Here is an 11,810-nt window from a genome sequence, read left to right as displayed (position 1 = left end):
CTAGTTGAAAAGCACGATAACCTGACTATGAAGATGGTATTGTCATTACCCCCAAAAGAAGCAGAAGTGAGATCCTTAAACAGGATTAGAAAATGACACATATATGTAAAGAAAAAAATAAATAGAAATTCCAAGATGGGTCTTGCAGACATGATGTTCTGCAGAATATTGTTTGTGTGTGTTTGATGAAATTGTTTAAGAAATGAATTATACCTGTAGCGGCAATGCTTATTAATAAGATAGAATTAAATGTTGCTGTGTTTTTCACAGGGAGGCCCCTCGCTCTCATCTCTGTGGCACAGTCATAGAGAAACTATTCACACTATGCCCAGTGGGCAAAAGACGTATAATATACGTCTATTAAACGCATACCTTAGACGTCTAAATGTGGTCCGCAATTCGTCTAGAATGAAATTCTAATATACGTCTATTGTTATACGTCAATTATACGTCTATGATTAGATGTTCATTATACGTAAATGATTGGAGTTCTATTATACGGGTACATTTAGAGGACTATTATACATATATGGTAGGTGTTCCGGATAACTTTAGAGGACTATTATACGTATATGGGTAGAGGTCTATTATACATCAAAGATAGGTTTTACAGGTGTAGAAACTAATAAATCAACCCAATGATTTGGTTTAGAAATTTATTCTGAAAATACAAATTCACACCTGAAAAATATGTATTTCAAATTATACATTGTACACAATCAATCAACAATCAACATATGGGCAATAATCATAAAAAACACAACTAGTCTTAAACTTCAGCTACAAATTCTGGTAACATGGCAATATACAGTATAGTAATGACAAACACAAACTAATTACATTAACACACTAACTCAAAACCACATTTTGATTCAAATATACATTTTAAAATGTACAACTTCTATATTTCCAAGAAAAAAAATATTACAATGGAAGTTAAGACGATTTTTGTCCACTATTTGCAAACCCTGTCTAATTGTCCTAATAGTTAGAACCAAAAACCTATTATTTTCAGTGTCCAGATTTCCTGGCCCCCTGCCTTGCATATGCATTCTTCAAGTAACACATTGTGTGCTCCTTTATTTCTTTTTCTGTTGATGTAGGGTGGGACTTCAGCACCGCAGCTAGGAGAAAATTATATAATATTACTTCCCAAATAAATGATGATTAATATCTTCTTTAGTATAATCTACTAAAGAACGGTTTACTAAGCTCAAAGCTGAAATAAATGTATAAAATTTGGCTTGCATCATAGGAGTTGAGCAATGAAGTCTGTCCTAATTAAAGAGTACCTAAAGTTTGAAAGTGCAACATAGAATAAGAAAAGAGAAACGGCAAAACGATTTTGTGTCATCTTCCCCATTCACACTATTTTTATGTGCCATTTTTTGCTTATTCACGTACTATTTTAATCGAAATAATATAAAGAAAGATCTGTATGTATTCAGATAGTATTTTTATTATTATTCATACTTACTCGTCAAAAGAGGATTGCTGAGATATTTGCGGATACATACTTCTATGTTTGAAAAACGTGTCCAAAATGGTGACCAACTAGCAATGCATTGTGGTATATAACCGGAAAATATGCTGGGTTAGATTTTTTCTCAACGTATGCGCTTATTAATGTTGTCGATATTATGGTTGAAATTTAACATTGATAATACATCGCGGCTATGTGCCCCGTGCTATGTGCTGATGTGCAATTTTAACGCATGCAGTTAGTAAGGATCAGTCACTGTTGTATGGTATTATATATAATGACATTATGGAATAGGATGGGGACAGGCCTGGCATCACGGGGGGAGGGAGGAGTGTCGCCCCTTCAGTTTTGGGCAAAAAGATTTACCTAACTTAATTTGTGCCCTAAAAAAATTGTTGTATTTTGTCAATGGTCAGACAACACTAAATGACACTAACAGTCACTCAGACTGTTTGATGGGCAGGAGGGCTATCTGTCCAGGAACTGCACATATCAGTGTCGTTATTGAGTGTCAACATTATGATCCTGTTTGATCAGGTGGACCGATTCCTTGCAGTAGTTTATCATTATACTTAAAATCGTTATATAACTAGGACTAGTTTTAGCAGTCTGTGCTTTCTGTTGGTTTTACAACATTTTTTTCTTAACGATTCAGAACCTCCATGAAGCTGCAAAAATGAACGCTTTTGGTACTTTTCGCTCCAGGCAATACAAACCACAAGAGTGTGACGAAAAATGTGAAACTGAACTTCATCGCAAATGCCAGATTGCTAGTCGTTATCTTCTATCATGAAGCACTAATCAATGACATAGCTGCGAGATTTAATTTGGGTAGCTGCACCGTACAGCTCCGTTTCAACCGAAATATCCGATTGAGATGTTGTGGCATGACCTTAAAAAAGCGGTTAAGGCTCAAAAACCCTCCAATGTGGCTGAATTACAACAATTCTGATGAGTGGGCCAAAATTCCTCCACAGCGCTGTAAAAGACTCATTGCCAGTTATCGCAAACGCTTGATTGCAGTTGTTGCTGCTAAGGGTGGCCCAACCAGTAATTAGGTTTAGGGGGCAATCACTTTTTCACACAGGGCCATGTAGGTTTGGATTTTTTTTTCCCCTTAATAATAAAAACATTCATTTAAAAACTGCATTTTGTGTTTACTTGTGTTATCTTTGTCTAATATTTCAATTTGTTTGATGATCTGAAACATTTCAGTGTGACAAACATGCAAAAAAATAAGAAATCAGGAAGGGGGCAAACAGTTTTTCACACCACTGTATAAGTTTATGTATTATTAAATGTATTTAATGTATTTGAACCCACATGTGTGTATTGCTGATCTGATGATTGATTCCCTAATAGCCATAAAGAACCACCTCGTAATTTACTGTTACAGTTAATAAACTGTCCCAGTAAATTCACTAAACTCCTACATGCCCAGTAACATGAGGATAGAATATACTTCAAAAACTGCAAAACAAATCACAAAATGCAAATGATGAATCCATAAATGAAAACTGGAGTCATTTTGCAGAGCAAAGGGGGTTCAAATCATCTCTTTCATAAGCAGATGTCTGGGACAGTGAGTAGGGGATCCAGGGCCGTATCATAAAATGAAAGTATTCAATAAGGGGTAAGGAAAAAGGATAAAGGTCACATTAATTAATTGATCTGATTTTCACAAATGAGTAAAATACTGAAATACTAAAATATGTAACCCTCTTTGATGTCTACCAAGTTACAAAAAATATTGCTGGAATCAGTCCAGATGCAACCAATTATATTCTGGGTTTAAAGTAATGTCCTACACTGACCGCTAAAAGAAATTACCTTTTTCTTAGTCATGATGACAAGAGGACCTGATCTAAATTAAATGATCAAAGTAAACCCAGGAACTACCACAGTATCTGCAGTGAACCACAAACAAGAGGTTACAAGTGCAAACACCATGTGGAAGTGCATTAAAGTGAAATGGTTGTGAAAGTAAGGAACAAGTTTAGGCCCTCCATAATGTTGAAGCTGAAACTCTGGGAATGTTATCTCCCTACAATATATCTCCCACTTTCATTTGTGAGACCTGCCTGTAGCAAGTGTCAGCTGCTGTTGTCTGTTTCAGTGGAGCTGCTTTTGTCAAAGAGCAAATAATTTGTTCTATTTCAAGATACTGGTTTTGTGTTTCTCATTGTTTTGCATCTGATGAGAAGACTTCAGTAGCACCAAAAGGCAGAGGGTAGAGAAACTAGAGCGAACCTTGAAAGCAGGAGTGGGATCTAACAGACAAGCAATAGGTTCTGTTTTAAGTCTTAGATTAATTAGGCTTAACTGGAATATCTGTGATATGTATATGTCCGTATATGTCTGTATGTCTTTATATGACAGTAAAACCTTATTCATGTGAATTAGAACATACCTCTAAAGTGATTAAGTTGTATTCGGGAGAGAGAAACAAGCTGGAAGCCGAGAGGAGATGGGCAGTGACTGGCCATCACTGCTGACACGCAGGAGGAAGTTGTGGATAAGGGTTGAAAGGCCTGAAGAAAGCTGGGTTCCATCTGACAATATCAATTCCTGGCAAACAGCAATAATCAATGTACTGTAACCAGTGACTAAAGTGAGCATCCATAGATGCATATAAGTATCTCCACAGACCTTTAGTGCACTAGCAGGCTATAGGCACTTAGGCCAGCCATCTGGGTGCTAACCTGTAATAACAATAGTGTATAAGGTACAGTAAATAAAACTGTCTTGTGGAACAGGAACATTGAGCAGACCCAACAAAAAAAATCATAGGCACCACAATCCTGAACTGATTAATTGATTCAGACGAGCCTGCTCCAGTGGAAACAATTGTAGGCATTCCAATCAGCTTTTGGGCACCCTTTTCTAAAAATCCCACAATACACTGAGAAATTGCATATGTGAAATTTGGAATATTCCTGTATTTAAATTTCCTAAATGTGCTTCTCCAGCTGCAACACTCATGTGATCAGTGGTGCTACACACAGTGAAATGACCGACTGTTAGGATCAATATTACCACAATATTTATTTTAGTAGCTACCATGACTGCAGTCACATAAAGTCAGTTATGAAGGGTAAAGATAACATAACAGACTGCAGCCTTGTTTTAGTAAAAAACCTGAGCAGATGGGCCTGCTGTGGATCTTTGTACAATTGCCCCCTTATCATTTGAGGGAAAATCCCAAGAACAAACATGAGGATTGGAAGCCTATTTATTACTCACAACTGGCAACCCACTGAAGCTAAGCAGGTGTGAGCCTGGTCAGTACCTGGATGGGAGACCTTTTGGGAAAAACTAAGGTTGCTGCTGGAAGAGGTGTTAGTGGGGCCAGCAGGGGGCGCTCACCCTGCAGTCCATGTGGGTCCTAATGCCCCAGTATAGTGACGGGGACACTATACTGTAAACAGGAGCCGTCCTTCGGATGAGATGTAAAACCGAGGTCCTGACTCTCTGTGGTCATTAAAAATCCCAGGGCGCTTCTCGAAAAGAGTAGGGGTGTAACCCCGGCGTCCTGGCCAAATTTCCCATTGGCCCTTACCAATCATGGCCTCCTACTAACCCTCCTCTATGAATTGTCTACATTACTCTGCTCTCCTCCCCACTGATATCTGATGTGTGGTGAGCGTTCTGGCGCACTATGGCTGCCGTCGCATCATCCAGGTGGATGCTGCACATTGGTGATGGTGGAGGGGAGTCCCCATTACCTGTAAAGCGCTTTGAGTGGAGTGTCCAGAAAAGTGCTATATAAGTGTAAGCAATTATTATTATTATTATTATTATTATTATTATTATTATTATTATTATTTGACAAACATTCATTTAACAGGTCCTGACTCAGTGACCAGACAATCTCAGAGGATTCACTATTGGATCATCAGCATTGTCATTTAATGCACTCAAGGGCTATTCTGATGTCATTTCTGCTAGCTATGCTGTGAATCATGTAATACGTCAAATGTTGTATCGGTAATAGTGTTTTGTACAAAAGTACCCAAAACGTTTAACAGAACTATTGAGCTATCTCTTTAGGTTATCTGTGGAATTAATTTATTGAACTTGGTAAACAGGTCAGTGATTACTAACTGTATTATACCAATTCACCCATTATTCTGGCTTAGAGAAAACATATGAAGAGAGTGAAATGACTAAGGCTTAAGAAACCAAACCACTGAATAGAGAGAATGTTGTTTACTCTTGAATCAGATCAGAATTGATTATGTCTGTCCATAGCTGAAACATTACATATTACTTACTTAGATCAACTATACTCAATACCATATATTCACGCTGTCTATTGTTTTGGCTTGTTTTCATTTTGTTGTCATTAAAATGTACAGTAAATAGCATATCTAAACTTGTGTCTGTGCCTGTATCGTTCCAATATACAGTCTCAACCTCTACTCAAAGAATTCACTTACTAGTCACTGAATTTTAGTGATAATTAATCACCAAACCACTATATTTGATGTGTGACCTTATTGATCCAGGTTGAAGAGAATGTCTTTATATTTGTTTTCTATGTGGGTTCTATTGATTAGCATGTCTTGTGTCATTGATATTTTATGTTAACTTAATTGCAAGCTATTGTTTTGATGTCAAAGTGAAATTCTACTACCGGACACATGTGGAGTTTTACTGAAGATGTGAAAAACTGAGCACAGTGGGAAGATTGTCTCATGTGCACCACTTTCATGACATCAGACATTGACTAATTGTGGGTGAACGCCCTAAGGAACATGACATGTGGCAGAAGCAGTGACAGGCAAAGATAGATTAAAGATCAAAAGTCATTCTGTTTTCAGATATTAATTTGCCATCGCATTTCTCCATAAAAGTGGTTGCATAATAGCTTGCTATTGGATTAGAACATTACATAAACGGTCCAAAGACAGTCCTTTGTGCCCTAAATTACAGCTACAGTACTTTCTGCTTTTCACACACTTTATATCTCTCTCTTTCAAATTGTCTTATGCAGATGGGATTAAAGGTGATTTATTGATAAATCTATAAGGAATGTACCAAAATCTCAGTGACCTGGTTCAACTGATGTTCATGCCTGTATTATCACTGGAGAATAAAATTATGGGTCTGAATCAAGAAAAATCCTGGAACAAAAAGAACAACAAGAGAGGTTTGATTCATTAGTCCAGATAAAATGTTAAAATACATATTTTTTCTTGAAATATGTCTCATTGTTTTCTGTCCTACATTGATCATTAATCATCTGTCTACATATAATTTTTTTAAGTGACACAGGCTAAAGTCTTCAATTAACTATAAAACACACTGCTGGTTTTAATAGTTACTACTACTTCAGAACTGGTTTCTCTGTTAACAATATGTAGTTCACCAAAGTTAACCAAGTTTGGTAGAAAAAATAAATGGTGTAATTTAACAGATGTTTGGGGGAGATAAAATTTTAGTCTCACACTTCTGCTTTCCTACTGTACATATTAATACTCACTGTCTGCCCACAGTTCTGTGCACATCTTTTCTGGCACCACTCTCTCTACCTCAGCTTCAGCATTTTAGCTGCCTCCCTGGTTCATTGCTTCACCAACTCAATTTAAGGGAAACTGTAATAAGGCTTTATTTTATGTGTAAGCCCAGAGTGGAATTTAGCCTAAACAGCATTAGGACCCCATCTCTTATGAACAGTGCCACACTACAGTATATATATATATTAGCTAAGTAATTAGGACCTTGGTTTAATGTTTATTAAGAAGTACAGCACCCCCTCCAGCACAGTGTTCCTAGTCACCATATTGGGGCATTGGGTTGCCAATTCTGGTCAAGAAGAAAGAGGGTCACCTACTGATCTATCAATATCACCGAAAGCAACAATTCAGTTCTCCTTTTTTTGTCTCCCATCCTACTACTGACCAGTACCAACTTTCGTCAGCTTCTGAAGTCTGACCAGATCAGGCTAAAAAGTGGTAACGATGCTGTCCACAGAGTCAAAAGGGGTTAATATAGCCCATAGGTTATATATAACACCCCTCCCCCAGTGTCAAATGGAATATTTGACAGTGTGTGTGAATGTTATCCATTTATATTGTTAGCATACTGATAATGGCAGAATGAGCCTACCTTTGTCACTTTTTTACAAACCACAGAGATATAAGGTTGTAAAGTATTCAAGGTCATTAAGTTATTTGATTTTACCTCCCCACTAAATCAGCCTTCTTAGAAAGGAAACAAAAAAGACAGCTGAAGAAAAGCATCATAGAATATTAAAAGAACATTTTTACTCTACATTTACAATTTTGTTAGGACTTTTTTATGAACACATTCCCTACTTTTTGTGTGTTGCCGTATCTTTTGTTCCATTTGGTCCTAGGAATGTTACATTTTAAGTCAGTATAACAAGTTCCTTTTCAATGACAGATCCAAGTTCTTACAATAAGAAAAAGGACCTTGCTTATACTATACTGAGACCTATATAATAAATCGGTCCATCTTGAAGAATCCTGCCTTCTGTTCTGAGACCTCAGCCTCAAGAATCCTGATCTGGGCTATTACTGGCCCAGCCCTGGGCCCAGCCTTGGCATTGAGCCACTTTTGTATTAAATTTGAAACAAATAATCGAGGAGATTCTTTCCAGACTTGATCAGTCCTATACCTTGGATCCCCGGATTTCTTCCATGAACTTCTATTTTTAGGTGCCACTGTGCATTTTTCAGTAACTTTTCCATGCTCATTTTCTTGATTTTGGCATCTATATGTCAATTATTTGTAGAGATCTGCATGCCGGTCATTGCCATTTTAGTTTCTCCACTCTTAATATTAAAAAAGGTGACACTTGACACTTTTAGAAAAAAATGATTTTTAGCCTACATCATACCATGCCTCATCTGAGATTTCCATAAAGCTTCCTATGTCATTACAGATAACAAACACATAAATACCTTCTTCTCTCTTGGAATGAAATGTATTTTTGTAAAGATTGACTGCCCATTTTTGCATACTTGTATTTTCAAAACCTGTTTTGTGAACTGCTGATATTTGATAACCCAAACATTTCAGTTTATCGTCATTTACTTCAATTTGCTAAGGAGGAATGTCTCTTAAAAGTATCTTCAGGCTTTTTAAAGTTAGATTATAGGCCTTTTAGACAGAATTGAACCCCGAATTGAATTGTCTGGGTCAGGAAAGGTTTGGTCTGAGATAATAGTGTAAATATTTGGTTTATTAGCTGTATAAATAAAAATATTTAATTTTTATGCAGTTATTATAAGAAGATGAGTAAATCAACAAATTACTGCAACTAATTGCTAATAACATTTACATCCTTTAGTATATTATTACATTACACAGAATTTGTTCTAATTAAGTTACATTTTTATTTTTGGATACAAAAACACTTTGGTACACAATGACATCTGCATTGTTTGGCTGGGACAGTACATGTGTTTATAACAGCATGATTGTTGAGAATACCTATTTTATTGAATAACGTGCTATTACATTTGAAATAATGTATATTATATAATTTACGGAGAAATGTCATTGCGTTAGACAAGCTATTCAGGTAGCTCGGGTAAATGTTTTGAACGTGCATGTGTGTTTTTCAGGGCACTTGTGAAACATTTCAGGTTTTTTTACTACAATATGAAAGTGTTTTCTGTGTAAATAATAGGTTCTCTATTGTATGTGTTATGAAGTTAAATATTGGAACTCACTGCATGAACTTAATCAATTTATTTTAAGATTATTTAACAAAATGGTGAAAATAATTGTTTACATGAATGATGCCAAAACACTCTTTTCTGTTACTTTTACACACATATATGAAAATAATGTGTAACTGCAGTTATATACAGTATTTGATAAAAGATGTTTGCTTTATTCACTAAGCTTAATAATTTTTTTGTTCATTTTTATGCCTCAAACTGAAAATTTTAGTATAAACTGCACTGACCTATGAAATTCACAGTTTTCTCAGAAAAGTAAGTTAGAAGAAATCTGGAAATACTTTGAGGTAAAAACACAAAGTCAGTAAGCTACTCAGCTATGATGGTTAAAACACATCATCTGTGGCTTAAAGTGCCCACAATCATAAAAACAGTGGATGAAAATGAACAGCAAAAGTTTAGTTTATTTTGATTGGTTACCTTTCCCTTATTTTTCTGAAACAGTATAATTTCAGAGAATGTAAGCATTATATTTAAAATCCAGACTGTAGAATATTTCAGAGGTAAACATATTAAGCAAACATTTAAAACTCTAAAGTGTATTGTCTAGCCACAGCCTTTAAGGGTTTAAGTCAGCAGCATATGAATATATAATAACAGTGATTTTAGTCTTTGGACAGCAGGATGATTAACTTTTAGAAAAAAAAAACTACACAGACTGGTATGTAAGATTTATTTTTTGTGTATTACTCAATAACACAAGCAGTGCATCCAAATCAAGTGAAATAAAGTCATGTTCTTTACAATCCATAAATATCCTTGAACCAAGTCCATTGAAAAGGGTGTATTTTCAACGCTTGTAGCAGATCTGTCCATATCTTATGCAACTGTGGGCAAAGGTATAATTGGGCTATGTTGCTTTTAAATACAAACCTTTACTACGTAATCAGCACTTACTCTAAGGTTTTCTTAAATGAGGCATACTCTTCACTCCCACTGCAGGGCACACTATGGTATTTTATCCTTTTTCTGAACTGCTGACAGTTACTTGGCATGTGATAGCTTACAATTGCTGATTAACATACCAGTGTTTTATATTTAACCCAAGGAGAGCATGAGTAGAGAAACAGCACTGTTTCTGCCTCCTGTCAGAAGCTAGACTTTAGCCAGTGTGTTCCCTTTTCCTCTCTGCCTGCAACCTCCTCCCCTCCTTCTCATACCCTTAGGAGAAGAAAAGCAGAGAAAGGTTTTAGTGTTTGTTTTTGGTAGTTATCATTTTAAGGAAACATTTCATAAACTTGCCACGGACCAGATTTTGTTGGAGAACAGAGACCTTTTCATGGACGGGTTTGAGGTATTCTGTTCTGGGCAGATTTTGTTTGAAATCAAAGCGCTTTCAGAGCAGTGAACAACTTCTCAAGACGGAAAGCAGTCATGCAGAACCTGGAGTGTGATGGTGAGTGTAAGAAGAAATACTGCATGAGGGGTAAGCATGTGGCCATCATATGTGGGGTTGTAGCAGCAGCAGCCCTTGCACTAGGTCTTGGTCTAGGACTCTCCAGACCTGAAACCTGCAAAGCTCCAGAGGAAATTCCAAGCACGCCAAAACCAACAACAAGTCGTCCTGAACCTCCACCAGTGGAGCGAGGACCTTGCCAGCCGTCTAACAATAGCAATGGAGAATGGAAACATTTCAGACTGCCTGACTATATTACTCCAAACCATTATGACCTGCACCTGGAACCAAACCTGGACACTGACATTTACACAGGAAGAGTCATCATCTCTCTTCAACTTAAAAAAGATACTAAATATCTATGGCTTCACATACGTGAGACGTTTGTGAGTGCTCCTCCCAAGCTTCAGAAGAAATCAGGAGACAGTGTACACGATGTTGCATTGGTCCAGTGTTTTGAATATAAACCCCAGGAATATGTGGTGATTGAAGCAAAGGAGATGCTCTCCCACACTGCTGAAAATGAGGAATACCTGCTGACACTGGATTTCCAAGGATGGCTAAATGGGTCACTGGTTGGATTTTATAAGACCACTTACATGGAGAAAGGAAATTTAAAGTAAATATTTACTTCTTTTTCTTTGAGTGCATGTGTATGTGTGTATGTATGCCTGCTTAACATTTAAATGTTTCTGTTTATATACAGTAAAATGGTACAAAAATTAAGCATTACACCCCTTAATTTATATTTTTTACTTTTGAGTGTACAATCAATAACTGCAACTGAGCAGTCTTACTGAACAGCCTAACTGTTCTGATGGAAAGGCCATTGCAAATTGGGATGATTTTTTTAATCTTTAGTTGACTATAAATGAAAAACAAATCTTCACCTATAATGATGACCTGAAGGGTATCACTTTATACAGCAGGACATTTTACTGAAGAAATCTGAGTAAAGAACCTTTCTGAATGGTACTACAGCAGCAACCCTCTCAAGATTCAAAACCATGACTCTCCACACTGGAATCTGAATTCTGCTTCCTTGATGCTAATTATCAGAATGCAGATAAAAAATGGTCAAATATAAGTGAATGTATATAACTAAAAATAAAATGAATAAAATAGTTTTCTTTATTTCTAATTTCTAAAAATGATAGTCATGATGTGCATGGTAATTGAACAATGACCTCTATATAAACTCTATCCAGGTTATAAA

The 11,810-nt window shown here is 36.4% G+C and overlaps 1 protein-coding gene across 1 annotated transcript in view; it reads left to right on the top strand.

Moving 5' to 3' along the window:
- Positions 1–10,170: 10,170 nt before the first annotated feature.
- enpep (glutamyl aminopeptidase) overlaps positions 10,171–11,810 on the top strand; it is a 51,871-nt gene continuing 50,231 nt past the window's right edge. Inside the window, exon 1 of the mRNA XM_015345171.2 lies at positions 10,171–11,213. Coding sequence (XP_015200657.2) covers positions 10,573–11,213 — 641 coding nt within the window. The 5' untranslated portion in view covers positions 10,171–10,572. The remainder of the gene's footprint in view (positions 11,214–11,810) is intronic.

This window comes from Lepisosteus oculatus, chromosome 1, assembly GCF_040954835.1.
Source record: "Lepisosteus oculatus isolate fLepOcu1 chromosome 1, fLepOcu1.hap2, whole genome shotgun sequence".
Classification (NCBI taxonomy): Eukaryota; Metazoa; Chordata; class Actinopteri; order Semionotiformes; family Lepisosteidae; genus Lepisosteus; species Lepisosteus oculatus.
Note: the sequence above shows the minus strand (reverse complement) of the source record. Positions and strands in the feature narration are given on the sequence as shown.